The sequence below is a fragment of the Sinohyriopsis cumingii genome, chromosome 5 (assembly GCF_028554795.1).
Source record: "Sinohyriopsis cumingii isolate HCF-2022 chromosome 5, ASM2855479v2, whole genome shotgun sequence".
Taxonomy (NCBI): Eukaryota; Metazoa; Mollusca; class Bivalvia; order Unionida; family Unionidae; genus Sinohyriopsis; species Sinohyriopsis cumingii.
The window spans coordinates 133,762,592-133,781,112 of record NC_142965.1 but is presented as its reverse complement, the minus strand read 5'-3'; the positions used below and the strand labels follow the sequence as shown (position 1 = coordinate 133,781,112).

The 18,521-nt window shown below is 34.7% G+C and overlaps 1 protein-coding gene across 3 annotated transcripts in view; it reads right to left on the bottom strand.

Moving 5' to 3' along the window:
• Positions 1-18,521, bottom strand: part of LOC149800271 (uncharacterized) — a 171,543-nt gene that overhangs the window by 49,282 nt on the left and 103,740 nt on the right. For all 3 annotated transcript variants that reach the window (XM_089959840.1, XM_089959843.1, XM_089959841.1), the window contains 6 exons: positions 17,394-17,514; positions 14,199-14,305; positions 11,941-12,138; positions 10,347-10,460; positions 4,100-4,213; positions 3,066-3,159 (listed from right to left, as the gene is read on the bottom strand). In XM_089959840.1, the coding sequence (XP_089815966.1) occupies positions 3,066-3,159; positions 4,100-4,213; positions 10,347-10,460; positions 11,941-12,138; positions 14,199-14,305; positions 17,394-17,514 (748 nt within the window). The remainder of the gene's footprint in view (positions 1-3,065; positions 3,160-4,099; positions 4,214-10,346; positions 10,461-11,940; positions 12,139-14,198; positions 14,306-17,393; positions 17,515-18,521) is intronic.

Below are 18,521 nucleotides of genomic sequence, written 5' to 3'. Positions count from 1 at the left end.
TACACAAATGTCTGGTAAAATGGTGCTGGCTATTTATTCTCAACCCACCAAAAGCTGTGGAAAATATCAACCTACCAAAAATTGAGGAAAGTATTAACACACCACAGACTGAGAAAAATATGAACCCATGTCAAGCCAAAGAGAAATCTGACCTATCTCAGTGCCTATAAAGTAAACTGTCTTGAATAATAAATGGTCTATTATTACTACCAAATCTGTCATGCTTACATCAATGTCGAGATAAATAAAATAACTGCAAATTGACATAAGTCCTCAATCCCAACTTTAAGAAATTCTTTGTTTTCTTATTGTTTATGTAGACAAGCTGCCAGTTTCAACTCATACTTTGCTCTACAATTATTTGATGTTGTTGCCAGGCTTTAATGCTGCTGTCGCATTAACAAATGAGCATTATGTTTGGTAATCAAAAGTTGGTTTTTGCAGCGACTTCAATAGTATGTGCACCTTCCATCAAAACAAGCCAGCAACAATCTCATACAAAAATAACGCACCCTTCATCACAACAAGCCAGATACAATCTTTTATAAAAAATAATGCACCCTTTATCAAAAGAAGTTGGCACCAAACTTGTATACAAGCAATGAAATCGGATTGATCTTTGCATTTTCCAAAATTATTGGTGAATTTAATGTGTTGTGCAAGTTTCATTTTCTGCAGAATATTTTTAATCATATGCATTACTCTATTCTGGATTTTGTGAGTGTTTTACAAAAGTACAAGTTTTATTTATGCTAAATTAATACAAAACTTAGTAACAAGTTTTCATTTCCCTATGAGTAGCCTCTTTCCCTATGAGTAGCCTCTTTCCCTATGAGTAGCCTCTTTCCCTATGAATAGCCTCTTTCCCTATGAATAGCCTCTTTCCCTATGAGTAGCCTCTTTCCCTATGAATAGCCTCTTTCCCTATGAGTAGCCTCTTTCCCTATGAGTAGCCTCTTTCCCTATGAATAGCCTCTTTCACTATGAGTAGCCTCTTTCCCTATGAATAGCCTCTTTCCCTATGAATAGCCTCTTTCCCTACGAATAGCCTCTTTCACTATGAGTAGCCTCTTTCCCTAGGTATCCTCATTAGGAAGTTTACATTTGCTGTCTCAGTCACTGAGGGTCTATGCCAGTTTAAGTACAACAAGGATGTAAATATCATAACAACTAAACAGCCATATGCTGATGGGGGACAATGCATATCAAAACTGTTTAGTGACACGCGTTGGTTGCTGATGGATTCTACAGTACATAAAATGTGACTACCATTTTTTTTACAGATGTATTTATACACTGTATAAATTTTCGAACAAGATGTGACATGCAGGACTTTTCTAACATGTGACCTACACTCATGTGCATGTACCCTACTTCACACATTATGGACTGTATAACAGAAAGATAACACAAATTTAAGTTGACAATAAAGAAATGCACTTCAAACTGGTTTTGTCTTTTGTCTTCATTTAATAAAAGTTTCCATTGCTTATTTTCTCAAAGTGTATATCTTATGCACTGATGACAAGTAACCACTATCAAAAAAATTTCACTTGTATGGTACATTATTTTTAAACCATCCCACACTTATCTCAACAGTATCCTATGATCTTATGTCAAGAGTGTTACCCTGGGCCTAAGGATGTTGAGATAAACAGCACTGTATCTAAAAAAGAATAATTTCTTAAATTGGCCCCTTCAATAATATCCTTAGCGTAAGACAAAACAATGTCATTGTCATTCTTTGCCTTTCTCTGAAAAGGTCCAAAAAATGAGAAAAAATGAGGTCATTTTATTTGGAGAAAACATCTGTACTTTATATTGTACATGTACAAAAATGTTGATGAGTTTTGTGATTGATGATTATAATCACGTAACTGAAACTGATGTGCTGCTTTCAAGTAATTATTTTGACGGTGCAAAAACTTTCCTCCTGAGAGAAACTCAACTACGAGCCAAGAGCCATACTTGACAGCCAACTGTGACAAGTGAAAAAACATTTAGCTAATCAAATAAAAACTGGAAAGAAAATCATGGTTATACAAATAAATCAGACAAATATAGTAGGAAGGGGACTCACAGAGTATTAATAGAGAAATCTCATTCACTTTAGCGACCACAACTTCCCCACCAACATCTGATATCCCACTCACACATACAATAAAACTAAGTCATAGATTAAATAATAAAATTTTCTTGACAAAAAGAATTAAACCCAATGCTAGCTTAACTATTTTCCTACAGCTGAACGGATTTTACTACAGTTGAACAGATTTTTCTACAACTGAACAGATCAAAACCGATTACTTGGAAAATTAACTAAAAACTAACGAACAGACTATGAAGAACCCACTTCAAAGGTATTTTGTAGATTATGAAAAATGTATCATAGATGTAGTTTTAATCGCAACTAATGCTATCATCAAACTGCATTATTCTTATAATCATACAGAGGAATCCTGCTATAATTCTGTAGTTAGGATCCATAGCCTGTGACTACATTATGTGATAATAAAATGGTATAAATAATGGTATAACAAGAATGATTTAAACTGTTATGAATCCATGTACAGTAAGGGTGGGGATAAATAAAACACCAGTAAAAAATGTGATATAATTTAACTGCATACAATTATATATACAAATTATATACCAAATTAGATCTAAGTAGGCCCATACTCAATACAAAGGAATGTGTTATTGCAGGGTTAAACTGCATCAATCTCAATAATAATAATAACAATAATAACAACAACAGCAATACCACTACTACCAATAATAATAATAATAACAATAACCAAAACAACAACAAATAATAATAATAATAATAATAATAATAATAATAATAATAATAATAATTATAATAATAATGATAATAATAATAAAAACTATAACAAATAATAATAATAATAATAAATAATAATAGTAACTAAAATAACAACAAATAATAATAATAACTACAACAACAAATAATAATAATAATAACTACAACAACAAATAATAATAATAATACTGAAGATGAGACTAAGAATCAGAATTATTGGATACTGTTGAATGTACTCTACCTCATGTATTTTGTGGTAGGCTTCTGCTCTACAGACGTATGCACGGACATAGGTTGGATCCACTTTGATGGCAGCCGTGAACTTCTTGATAGCCCTTATTTCATAACAAAATAAAAATTTTTTGGATAATGTATAGAATGTATGGAATATGAACTAAATAAAAGAGTACATTTACCTACAACTTGAATATCTTCGATATACAATTATCTGTCTTACAAATAAATTGTGCATGTACAGAGGAAAATAATTTGTTAGAATTCTATGAAGCAATGTCAGGAAAATCACTTAAATGAACCATCTTTATCTGCAAATTAGCCTCATTACAAAAGTTTCAGTGACAAAAATGGATTACTTAGAACTGTCAGTAAGATAGCACCTATACAATACTCCTAGCAAGATATGACATGCAATAAAAAGAATTGGAGAGATAACTCTAAATATCCTATTCTAACAAAGCCAAATCATGTATGGGATACAAACTCTTGTCATGATATAACTCTAAATATCCTACTCTAACAAAGCCAAATCATGTATGGGATACAAACTCTTGTCATGATATACATGTATACCAAGTTTCATGAAACTATCTAAAATGGTTCTGGAAATATTAAATGGATAAGAGTAAGATGATTTGACACAATCTGTAATAAAAATTGGAGATAACTCTTAAAATGCAGATGAGACGGACTTCATTTGTTTACAGGACCCAGTGTCTAGCCATGATATAAAAGCAGGACCCAGTGTCTAGCCATGATATAAAAGCAGGACCCAGTGTCTAGCCATGATATAAAAGCAAGACCCAGTGTCTAGCCATGATACAAAAGCAGGACCCAGTGTCTAGCCATGATATAAAAGCAGGACCCAGTGTCTAGCCATGATATAAAAGCACACCAAGTTCTATGAAGATATCGAAAACAGTTTAGGATACACTAAGTAAAGAAAAGTGTCATAGAAAAATGGATGAGCTGATTCCAGTACACCACCCCACCTCAACTTAAGCTGCCAGAGGTAATATAAGATTATATTATATCTACCTGTGATAATTTTCATAACGATGCATAAGTATCAGCCCCAGGTTGACATGAGCACAGGCCACATCTTTATTCAGCTTCAGAACACTCTCAAAATCAGGAACTGCATCCTCTGCTCTGGAAGGAAAATTATGGAAGTAGTCAAACCTGTCCTAATGCAGTCACCTAGTCTCAATGGCCATTCTTATTTCACCCAGGCAAATTTCCTACATAAATGACCTGTATTTAATGGTCACCTGCCTCCAGTGGTCAGCAGCCAGGTGTTCCCTAACCAAACAATGGATTCACCCTACCTTAAGTGGTCACTGAAGCATATCAGTGGTGACCACTCCAAGTATGCAAACACTTTTTTTTGTTTGATGAGCAAGGCATTTTTTAGAAGGTATATTGTGTGAATCAGTGCTTAAGCATTTCATGTTTTGATTGTCCTTACTGTACTCCAGTCACAATGTCAAAGTCAAAGATGTCAACATGTCAGCTTCAAAAGCAAAGCAGTTTTTATTCTTACATGACTGAAGCAATTCTTTTGCTATGGTGGGAAAAGTAGTTGTGTTATCACAGCAGAAACAGACAGAAGTCACCTTTTGTGCCTGTGTGAAAGGTATAGTTACACATATTCATCTATGTGACTGAATTAAACCTATCTCTGAAGAAACAATGTTTGACTTTTACAAAAGATACAAGTTACGTCCCTTTTAATTAGGGTCTGGGGTCATTCAATATTCAAAATGTGTCTGTGAAGGCAATGAATTTTCAGTTCATGAGTCATAACGAGCTGCCATATACAGATTATTCAGATTTTCTGTTCTTCACAGGATTCTCACATAAGCTGAATGTCTTTTGATCTTGATAAGTTGGGCAACCGACTAATCCAGACATTGTTTTAATTGACTGAACAAAAACTAAGATTGGTGTACATTTTTAAGTCAGTGATGATTTCATTTCTAGGACAGATTAAAGTACAGTAATCTTAAGTGGATTTGGGAAAGAACAACATGCACCCATAATTATAGTTTTGTTGTACTGTGCATATAAAGCAATCTTTATAATAATAACAATAACAATAATAATAATAATAATAACAGCAACAATGATATTCAATGCATGGTATTTGTTCAATAACCAATTTTAAATGGTGAACCCTAGTGGTTTTGTATACTGCAAATTCATTTATTTTCATTGATAATAATTTTTATGATTGTGTGAAAAATGAGATTTTTATGAAATTTGTGGATGGGTCCCAAGGTAAATACATACTAACAGATGTCAAGTAATTCTAAGATGCTAATAAAAACAAAACTAATTTGGTAACACTATGGTATTAATAATTATAATAGTTTTGAGATATGAAAGAATACCGACAGTATATGTAAAAATGTTAATGAAATCTGTGTAAAACTTCTGAGATAAAGTGCCAGATAAGCTGTTTGTTCTAACAGTCAATAGACCTGGACAAGTGGCTATGAAGCAGGGAAGGTAAGCAAGGTAATACATCCTCTCTGATACTACTGTCTTGGACAAGTGGCTATGAAACAGGGAAGGTAAGCAAGGTAACACATCCTCTCTGATACTACTGTCCTAGACAAGTGGCTATGAAGCAGGGAAGGTAAGCAAGGTAACACATCCTCTCTAATACTACTGTCCTGGACAAGTGGCTATGAAGCAGGGGAGGTAAGCAAGTTAACACATCCTCTCTAATACTATTGTCCTGGACAAGTGACTATGAAGCAGGGGAGGTAAGCAAGGTAACACATCCTTTCTGACACTACTGTCCTGGACAAGTGGCTATGAAACAGGGAAGGTAAGCAAGGTAATACATCCTCTCTGACACTACTGTCCTGGACAAGTGGCTATGAAGCAGGGGAGGTAAGCAAGGTAACACATCCTCTCTGATACTACTGTCCTGGACAAGTGGCTATGAAGCTGGGAAGGTAAGCAAGGTAACACATCCTCTCTGATACTACTGTCCTGGACACGTGGCTATGAAGCAGGGGAGGTAAGCAAGGTAACACATCCTCTCTGATACACCTGTCATGGACAAGTGGCTATGAAGCTGGGAATGTAAGCAAGGTAACACATCCTTTCTGACACTACTGTCCTGGACAAGTGGCTATAAAACAGGGAAGGTAAGCAAGATAACACATCCTCTCTGATGCTACTCTCAATCCATTTATTTTGGTGGATATCAGTTTTTGCAATTTTCAAAAACAGCATTAACAACAGTGCTGAAATGCATTTACTGACTGGTGGAGTGGGTTCCATTATTTCCACCAAAAGATGATTGTTTGGTGGGTTTTTTAATTCATGATCTGTGGCAACAAACATAGACCACAAACACTGATATTCTCCGATGATTAATGATCAATTTACAATACATGAAGAATTTTTAGCTTGAAGATTTTTTAATGAATAAATATGAGTTCCTCAAAAAGACTGATTCTCCAATGAGTGAAAGGAATCTCCTGGAATTGAAGATAAGACCATGTCTTTAACCTGCCAAGTGTTGAAACCATCTCTGATATTCTTAAGCAATAACAGGATTTTCAAATTATCTGCTTTAGTGGATACATTGGATGTAAGATTGAAACTATTTTCATTTATGACCAAGCAGACATCATTACAAGTCTATGGGTGAAAACCGCATGTCAGTATGGCCTCACATTCTGCAGTAGTACAGCATGATTTTCAGGACATATGTTGTGGCAGTCTTACTGGATGCATGGGAGGCAGCACCATTTTCTTTTAGGATCAACTAGGTATCATAAGAAGTATATTGGTGAAACCCCACATTCATAGACCATCCATTTGGAAGCAGTAAATTTAACAGTTATTTCAAGATGGCCACTACTGTGTCCATTTTTAGGGTCATTTTGCATCATTTTCATTAGGAACCAATGCCATAAAACCTCTTATGTTAAAATTCCATGTCAAAATGGCTTTCAAAGGAATAGTGATAAAAAGATTTTCAAGAGAGCCATCCACCATGGTGGACATAGTAGACATCAAGAGGGCCACCATTGTGGACATAGTAGACATCAGACCATTGTGGACATAGTAGACATCAAGAGGGCCACCATTGTGGACATAGTAGACATCAGACCATTGTGGACATAGTAGACATCAGACCATTGTGGACATAGTAGACATCAAGAGGGCCACCATTGTGGACATAGTAGACATCAAGAGAGCCACCATTGTGGACATAGTAGAAATCAAGAAGGCCAACATGGTGGACAGAGTAGACATCAGACCATTGTGGACATAGTAGACATCAAGACAGCCACCATTGTGGACATAGTAGAAATCAAGAGAGCCACCATTGTGGACATAGTAGACATCAAGAGAGCCACTATTGTGGACATAGTAGAAATCAAGAAGGCCAACATGGTGGACAGAGTAGACATCAGACCATTGTGGACATAGCAGACATCAAGAGAGCCACCATTGTGGACATTGTAGAAATCAAGAGAGCCACCATTGTGGACATAGTAGACATCAGACCATTGTGGACATAGTAGATATCAAGTGGGCCACCATTGTGGACATAGTAGACATCAAGAGAGCCACCATTGAGGACATAGTAGACATCAAGAGAGCCACCATTGTGGACATAGTAGACATCAAGAGAGCCACCATTGAGGACATAGTAGACATCAAGAGAGCCACCATTGTGGACATAGTAGAAATCAAGAAGGCCAACATGGTGGACAGAGTAGACATCAGACCATTGTGGACATAGTAGACATCAAGAGAGCCACCATTGTGGACATAGTAGAAATCAAGAGAGCCACCATTGTGGACATAGTAGACATCAGACCATTGTGGACATAGTAGATATCAAGTGGGCCACCATTGTGGACATAGTAGACATCAAACCATTGTGGACATAGTAGACATCAAGAGAGCCACCACTGTGGACGTAGTAGAAATCAAGAGAGCCACCATTGTGGACATAGTAGACATCAGACCATTGTGGACATAGTGGACATCATATCAGCACCATTTAAATATAGGACCAACAAGACTTTATAAAAAGTCTTCTGGTGAAAACACCATTTTGATATGTCTTTCGATTTTGGGATTGACAATAACAAAAGTTTAAAGATGGCTGCCACGGTGGCTATATTGGATATATCACATGGGCACCATTTCCCCACAGGACCAACTAGACATCACAAAAAGTTTTCTGGTGAAAGTACAATCATGACAACAATACCAGCCATAAGAAGCCATAATATATTTTACAGATGTGGCAGCCATGCTCATATGATTATTCATTCTGGAGAAGTAGTGATAATATTATTTTCAAGATGGCTGTTTTGGCGGGCATACTGGATGTCTGTGCAACACCATTTTTCTTTAGCAAAAGCAATACATCATAAAAGGTCATATAATAAAAACACCATGTTGATGCAACCATTAAATCAAGAGGAGTAGTTATAACAAGATTTTTAAGATGGCCACTGTGGCAGCCATAATGGATAAGAGAGTGGCACCATTTTCACCTAGGACCAACCAGATGTCATAAGAAGTCTTTTGGTGAAAAACACATGTCATTATGACTTTCTTTTCAAATGTATTGAGAACAAGATTTTAAGATGGCTACTGTGATGCCCATATTGAAAATCATATCGGCACCATTCTCATTTAGCACCAACTAGACATAATAATGTCTTTCAGTGAAAACCCCATGTTAATATGATCAGTGAAAACCCCATGTTAATATGATCAGTGAAACCCCCATGTTAATATGATCAGTGAAAACCCATGTTAATATGATCAGTGAAAACCCATGTTAATATGATCAGTGAAAACCCATGTTAATATGATCAGTGAAAACCCCATGTTAATATGATCAGTGAAAACCCAGTGTTAATATGATCAGTGAAAACCCCATGTTAATATGATCAGTGAAAACCCCATGTTAATATGATCAGTGAAACCCCCATGTTAATATGATCATTGAAAACCCCATGTTAATATGATCAGTGAAAACCCCATGTTAATATGATCAGTGAAACCCCATGCTAATATGATCAGTGAAAACTGCATGTTAATATGATCATTGAAAACCCCATGTTAATATGATCAGTGAAACCCCCATGTTAATATGATCAGTAAAAACCCATGTTAATATGATCAGTGAAAACCCATGTTAATATGATCAGTGAAAACCCCATGTTAATATGATTAGTGAAAACCCCATGTTAATATGATCAGTGAAAACCCATGTTAATATGATCAGTGAAAACCCCATGTTAATATGATCAGTGAAAACCCCATGTTAATATGATCAGTGAATCCCCCATGTTAATATGATAAATGAAAACCCCATGTTAATATGATCAGTGAAAACCCCATGTTATTATGATCAGTGAAATCCCCATGTTTATATGATCAGTGAAAACCATGTTAATATGATCAGTGAAAACCCCATGTTATTATGATCAGTGAAATCCCCATGTTATTATGATCAGTGAAATCCCCATGTTAATATGATCAGTGAAAACCCCATGTTAATATGATTAGTGAAAAGCCCATGTCAATATGATCAGTGAAAACCCCATGTTAATATAATCAGTGAAAACCCCATGTTATTATGATCAGTGAAAACCCCATGTTAATATGATCAGTGAAAACCCCATGTTAATATGATCAGTGAAAACCCCATGTTAATATGATCAGTGAAAACCCCATGTTAATATGATCAGTCATTCAGATGAAGTTGTGACAACAAGATTTTCATGACTGGACACTGTGATGGACATATTAGATATCAGATCTGTGTCATTTACAGTTACAATCAATTAGACATTATAAGTCTTCCAGTGAAAGCGAAGTCAGAATGATTTTTCATTCAGGAGGAGCAGATATTACACAATTGTCAAGATGGATGCTATTGTAGCCATAATGGATTTCAGATTGGCACCATTTTTAAAAAATTGCCAATTAGACATCAAAATAAGTCTTTTAGTGAAAACTCCACCTTAATATGACCATCCATTCTCCAGGAGTAACAATAAAAAGATTTTCAAGATGACTCGACACCTAATCAGTACCATTCTCATTAAGACCAACCTGACCATGAGATGAAATGTATGTACATTTTCATGGCTACCCTCCAAGTAGTTTATTAGGAGTAGCAATAATAAACTTGTGCAAACAGATGAACGATATACAACATATGAAAGACCACCCCATATGCTCTTTTGATCTATGACCAGTAGTGATTAAAACAGATTTCTCTTACCTCCCCATAGAGTTGTATAAAATCCCTCTGTGGAGATATGACATGACATTTTCCTCTGTGTCACAGATTAGCAAGGATACACTGTAGTCCTGAAGGGCACGCCTGGGATAAGCTCTACATTTTAAAAAAATCATTTTTTAAAACACATCTATTATACTTATCTGTAATGATAATTATTGCAGCTGTGGTTTGACACTGAACTTAAAATTAACTTCAGCCTGGTCCTCAATATCATATTTAGTAATAAAGTCAATGAAACTGAGGTGTGTGGATTAACTTACAAATGGCACAAGAAGATAAAAATTACTGATGTTGTTTCAATTTGAATGCAACATGGTCAATTTTTTTTAAAACAAGGCATATTCTCCAACCTAACAGCATAATCCAAAAAATAAATTTTCCATTTCTCTGAAGCAATTCCAAAGTAAAGAGATACCGTTTTGTCTTTAACTTTAAATAATAAATCCCACTTTTAATATTTATGTAAGGAATATATTCCATATAGCCATGGTTAAATAATATGTTCTATCACTCTTATTCATAGCGATAAATTTTAACCCAGTAAATACCACCATATTAACTACCCTGCAACCCAGTAATTACCACCATAATAACTATCCTGGAACCCAGTAATTACCACCATAATAACTATCCTGCAACCCAGTAATTACCACCATAATAACTATCCTGCAACCCAGTAATTACCACCATATTAACTACCCTGCAACCCAGTAATTACCACCATAATAACTATCCTGGCACCTAGTAATTACCACCATAATAACTATCCTGCAACCCAGTAATTACCACCATAATAACTATCCTGGAACCCAGTAATTACCATCATAATAGCTACACTGGAATGCAGTAATTACCACCATAATAACTACATTGGAACCCAGTAAATACCACCATAATAACTTTGAAACTAGTAATAAACACCATATTAACTACACTGGAATGCAGTAATTACCATCATAATAACTAAATTGGAACCCAGTAAATACCACCATAATAACTACATTGGAACCCAGTAATTACCATCTGAACCCAGCAATTACCACAATAATATCTACATCTGAACCCAGTACTTGCCATAATATTAAGTACATTTGAACCAATTGCCACAAAAATAACTACCTTTGAACCAAATAATTACCACAATAATAACTATATATGAACTCAGTAATTAAAATAAATGCATTTCAACCAAATAATCACCACAGTGAAAACATTTGAACCAAATAATTACAATATTAAGTACATCTAAACCCAGTAATTTTTCACTATATTAACTACATTTGAAAACAGTAAATATGACAATATTAACTAAATCTGAACCCAGTAATTACCACATTAACTACATCTGAACCCAGTAATTACCACAATATTAACTATATTTATCAAGGTTACTACTATTAATGACACAATACTTAATAAAATTCAAAAGAATGTGTTCATACAACATAAATTTGTAAATCTAATCATGGAACTCTAGATAACTTCTTTCTTTCTTCTTATTTTTCAGTACCATCTTTATTACTTTACATATTTTCTAATATTGGTAATGACCAATATGAAAACCACTGCATACTTTCTAAGAATACAAGCCCTGTGGTAGAAGGCCTTCCAGTGGTTTGGATTCAGATGAATAGCTGCTGACAAATCACCCACTGCAAGACTCCACTGTCCCATGTTCGCATAAGCTCGGCCTCTAAGTACATGGGCCTCTGCATTCAGAGGGTCAACTCTCAGCAAATCTGAGAAATCATTGATTGCATTGTTCCAGCTCCTATAATTAAGGGAAAAAAAATCAGTAATAAGGAATTATTTCAATATTTCTAACAATAATAATCAGAACTAAAGACAACTTTTTATCTAGCACCATGTATATTAATTTCAATTTGGAATGTTATCCACTTAATTCCTCTGTAGGTACATATCTGGCATGTCTACAGGTGAACCTAGTCATTCTTTTGCATGATATGAAAGAAAAAATATAACATACAACAAAATAATGATTTTTTCACGTAGTTTAATTTTGTCTATTAGTCTATTATTGTTGTGTGACGAAGTTAATACAGAATGATCTAGAAAAGGCCGACCTTAAAATTCCCACTATCCAGGGCAAGTGAATTTTCACAAGGGCAAACAATAATTCTGATGAAGATTGCCAATAGGTAAAGCTGAAATCTAATAATGGAGATTCTGAAGCTTCCTATTTCTGGCACTGCACATACAGATTCTTATTACAGGATGTATTTCTAGCACTGCACATACGGATTCTTATTACAGAATGTGATTCTGGCACTGCACATATGGATTCTTATTACAGAATGTGATTCTGGCACTGCACATATGGATTCTTATTACGGAATGTATTTCTGGCACTGCACTTACGGATTCTGATTACGGAATGTATTTCTGGTACTGCACATACAGATTCTTATTACGGAATGTATTTTTATCACTGCACATCAGGATTCTTATTACAGAATGTATTTTCATCACTGCACATAAGGATTAATATCACAGAATGTATTTTCATCACTGCACATAAAGGTTCTTATTACAGAATGCATTTTCATCACTGCACAAAAGGATTCATATCACTGAGTGTATTTTTGGCATTACACATAGGATTCATATCACAGTGTATTCTGGGAAAGTTACTGTGATGCAATAATTTAGAAAATATAAGTTATATTATTAAATGTTTTATTGATGTTTAGTTGATAAAATGAAAAGTTTATATATTTGCAGATCTTAAATGTGATTACTGTTTACAGTTCTAGAAAAGGCTTACAAATTCCATCACCCAATCTTCCAATATCTGCATGAAATACAAAAGCTTACAAATTCCATCACCCCACCTTCCAATATCTGCATGAAATATGTAATGATTTTATGTGATATGCACTTATTGGAGATGACTTCAATATTAAAATATTAAAATCTTTCCATAATTTCCACAAACTCAGAAAACAAAATCTTAACATGGCAACCCAAAAAGTGACCTCTGTGTTTCAACTTATGCTACTAAGCTTAGACTAAACAAAAAGTGTAAATCAATGAATCAATAAGACCTTGATTACTGACCAAAAATAATTTTCAGGAATTTAAGAGAAGACAAGTTTCTTCTTTTTAAATGCTGTGTGTTGAAACCATCTATGAAATTTCTGAGCAACAACAAGATTTTCCAATTAGATTATGTGGCGGCCAGATTGGATGTACGATCAGCCAAATTTTCATTTAGGACAAAACCAGACATCGTATGAAGTCTTCTGGAAAGGATGCTTCCCTGCTCTGCATAATTCATAACATAAATATCTTCTGAGTTCAAAATATTTGGCAATATCACACTGCCATTATAGGTCATGTGATCAACATTAGTAACCGAAGAAGGCAGTGTGATATTACTGAAAATTTTGAACTCTGAAGATATTTATACTCTGAGTATCGGAACTTACTAATGATCTAGACATCTGGTTAAAACCCCATATGAATATAGCCATACAATCTGAAGTACCAATAAGATTGATACTATTTTATAAATGACCACATGGTGCCTATATTAGATGTCAGATTGAAGCCCAATTAGAAGTCTTCTGGTGAAAACCCCATTTTAGTAAGACTTTCCATTTAGGGTAAGTAGCAACAACAAGATTTTCAAGACGGCTGCCACAGTGGCCATATTGGATGCCTCATCACCATTTTCATATTTGATAAAGAAGACCTCACAAGAAGTCTACTCATGTAAACTTCATATTATAAACTTCATATTATAACACTGATAAAACTTGCACTAAGACTATCAAAGAACTACAAATTTAACAGCAGAAAAGATCTTACCCAATCTCAAAATAATACATTCCATGTTTGAGAATTGCATCAGTTCTCGTGGGCATGATCTTTGTGGCCTTCCCATAATCCTCCAATGCCAGAAGCATGTCACCTCGCTGTAGGTAAAGGAAGAATCAATCAATACTTTCTAAAAGGTGTAGATAGAACAAATATATGCAGTAAAATATGAATTGTATCTCCTAATTGTTTTATTCTATACTGAATAATGACGAGATTATTAAATTCTGTGAATTCATTTTTAAGGGTATTATTCACATTGAATTTGCAGAAAATAACATTTTGATTTGTACTTAAATTTGCAGACAGGCCAGTACTGATGAAGGAACAGTACTATTTTTTCTACAGCTGAGTATTTCTTTGTGAATTCAGTAACAAAAATTCATTGCACAGATAGCTGCAACAAGCTGAAAAACCTGCCACACCTAGCTGGGCAATCTTATTTTTCTGCTTAAATATTTATTATATGTGAGCTTCTATCAAGACAACATCTGTCAGCACTGGGACTGCAATCAGATATCTTAATCTCTGTGACTGATCCATCAAGAAGCCTGTATTTGTTAGCCAGGTCCAAGTGGTTGAGAATCGGATTTATGAAAAAGTTCACTCTGCATCACTCAAAATTGAAGAAAAAAAATTATTGATATTTGTTTTAAACAACATTGTGCAATTTAGGAGGACATTTTCATCAATGGAATATTAAATAAATTCTGATGAAAAATCTGTTTCATTGTTTAAACTATTGTTGTCTTTCTATCCCAAGTGAGGTCAAACAAATGTGTTTTCCAGCTATGCACAGGTCAGACAAATGAAAACCTATTTAATAACTGCCCCCCACCCCACCACTAAATATAAACTTATTTTCATTATATTATCTTCAATATAAAAACACTAAGATATGAAACTCTGATGATGTGACTGATACCAATTTCAGTACCAGACTGATACCAATTTCAGTACCAGACTGATACCAATTTCAGTACCAGACTACCTAACAAAGGATCAGTTGAGCAATGTTTTATACTGACCAGACTTTTTGCCAACTTTCATGCCATTATCCAAAGAAGAATGATTCAAAAGACCCAAGATGCAGCAATAACCCTCACTTCATGGGCTTTGATTTTCAGAAAACAGACATCTCTCTCACTTAGATTGATAAGCTCTTAAATTGTAGTCCAATAATCCACCTCAAGATGGTAATTGACCCTTTCTCTTCCCCTGTGATCAAGATAGAACTGTAAGGTTCTAATTGAGCAAAGGAGTAACACACTGGATATTTCAATAGGAATAGAATCTATCAAGGGTAGCTGATTCTTGGAATCAGGCTGGCAAAGAAGAAAGACCAAATCACAGTTACTACTGAAACAACCTTTTCCCCATGATAAAGCATGAATTTCAATCCTTCTCCATGCTGATGATGGAAGCCTATTTTATGGGTAGGGTTCTGAAGTAAACTTTTGCTCCAAAGTTCATGAGAAGGTTTAGATAATGACCAAAGAAGATACAATTGGTTCCAACTTCGCATTAATGAGAGACTGGTCGCTGGAGCTAGAAGATCCAGATTGGTTCTAATAAATTTATGTCCAATAATGAAGTGCCATTCATTGAGAATTTAGGAATATTTGAGAGGGCAGCATTATAGCCCCTAATGGTGGATACTGACAAATCTTTTATGTAAATAAGAACAAGAAGAAAATCTGCAAATGTAGTTAATGAGGAAAAGATACTGTACCAATTATAACAAGTTCTCAACTTGGCATCATAAACACTGGAAATCAATTTTCATTTAGCACGAGTAATGCATTTGGCGAATGTGCTTGAAAACTGGTCCTCACAGATAGATCATTTGATTGTGCTGGATTTGAAGGTGGAGAATTTGTGGAGTGTTGTGTATGAGGGATGCTTTGTGCTGGAACAGCAAAACATTCTTCAGTGGTAACTCTAAGGCTACAGTGATATATCAATATATCGGTACACATCTCTTTATGCAGTATGAAACAGAATATTAAAACTTTAAAAATATTTTAAAATGAAAGCAATAGTGACAATCATAGAAAATTGGGAAACTGTTCTTTATGGATGTTATGTACAATTTATCTATTATCTATTACGGTAAGGTAAGAAATCAGATTATCTTTCCCAGTCTGTTTTGGGATGTCAGGTTTTTGTTACTGAAAGAAGTGTTGGCTAAAGTACATGTACCACAAAGGTTATTGTTATATCATTAACACTGAAATTTGCAGGAAATGGGGTCAGCAATGTTTTGATAGAGCTTTGGGCTTCACACAGTGGATATTTTTTTAAATGATGATTATGACTAGACGTAATTGTCAAGATCATAACATGGTCAGATAGAAATGGACTCAGTAATGGTTTGATAGAGCACAGGGCTTAAAGCATAATTGTCAAGATCATAAATGGTCAGATAGGCTAAAAATAGATTTTGTGGATTAACAAAAGCACACAGAAACAATCAACTCTGAACAAAACAGGGTACCAGACAACGACCGAAAATCAAGTGACAGTACATGTATCACTTCCTTTATAACAAAGTTTTTCATTTACAAAAATTTCATCCACAAAATTAAATTGCAGTACTGTACAATTAGCAACATAGGAATAAATCATTACCAAACTTTAACATGTCATCACGTAAATGAAGAAATAATACTTTAGAAGAAAATGTCAAAGTTATTCGACTTGACGACAAAGTTAAAAACAAAATGAAACCAAAGTTACTGAAGCATAAAAGAGGGTCACAATGACCAACTTTAGTAATCAGGGTGTAGTACTGATCAAAATCTCCCAACCAAGTTTCATGAATCAAAGTTTAACAGTATGTATACAGGATGCTAAGAAACCAATGTGGCCATGAGGTAAATGTATAATCTTAACCAAGAATGTACAATCATTATCCCCCTTTCATAGGGGTAGGTGCTGTGAAATGCACTCCAAGCTGTTGCCTCGGAGATGCAATGTGGTTATACACATGTTCATGCTTTTATAAGAGCTGACACCGACAATGACACCCAAACTAGGCAAAGTAAAACAGCTCTCCCCAACACCAAAGAGATAAGCAAAAAATTTAATTCATTGAAAATTTTAAAAAAATATGTAAAACCTCCATAACTCAAGGACTGTCAATCCCAAGTATTGCTGATTACACAGATGAATAAAGTCCCATACCTTCTCATACATTTCGGCTCGCTGGAAGTATGCCTCGTGATCTTTAGGGTTTAACTTAATGGCTTGAGTGTAATTGACAATAGCCATCGTAATATCTCCCTGTCTCCTGTAGATCTCGGCCCTGCAGGGAAAGATTACTTTCACTTGAATTTTGTCATACATGCAAGCAAAACAAAATTACAACCTAAAACATAAGCATGTATCATTTTATTAAATTAAGCCAAATGACAATACAATAATACAATGCTATCATGATAAATTTCTCTGCCTTGGAAGACACACTATCAGTATTTAAGGTCCTCTATGCAGTGTTATAAAAACACCATCCAAAAAATCTGCAATTTATGGACTTCCTTGGTGACATTAAAAGCAATAATTATAAAGACATATTTCTGTAGATGATTCTTTTTTGAAATTCAAAAATAAACATCCAAATATGAGTCTCTCTTTTTTGGAAAATGATTGTATAATGCAGACAATCAATATTCTTCTTCAAAACTATCCATGTTTCAATGCATACAAATAAAAACATACAATTTTCCAAAGTGATACTTCTCAACTGTTTAGATCAGGGGTCTCAAACATGCTGCCCATGAGCCTCAAGTGGACTGCCAAGCCATATCCAGTGGCCCATAAAATAATTTGTGTCACAAGGTGTCATGAGAGATAATAAAGGTGGTGTGGCCCTAGGGCCATAAAAAATACCCTCATGTGGCCCTCATGTTGGTCTGAATTTGAGACCCCTGATTTAGATGAAGGAATTAATTGTGTGCTCAATAACTTATTTTGAAATATCAACATATGGAAATATTTCATGGTATTTTGTCTTTTCATGTAACTACTTTCAATATAGTATTTCTAAAAAAGAAGAGTTCCTGTGATCACATGACTGTGAGCTCGTATTATGTGTGGTAAGCATGATCCTTTAACAGTTCACTCAACAGATAATAACCTAAAAGTAATCATGGGTCTATGCAAGGTTTGATCAGGAATAATCTGGAAGAATTTAAGCCATTAATGGATTATGGTTGGATTACTAATGATGTCAAGCAGCATAAAACTATAAACATTACTTGGATTCTTATGGTAGGGTCGTTTGGCTTCAGTGTTGAAAATTTATTGAGATGG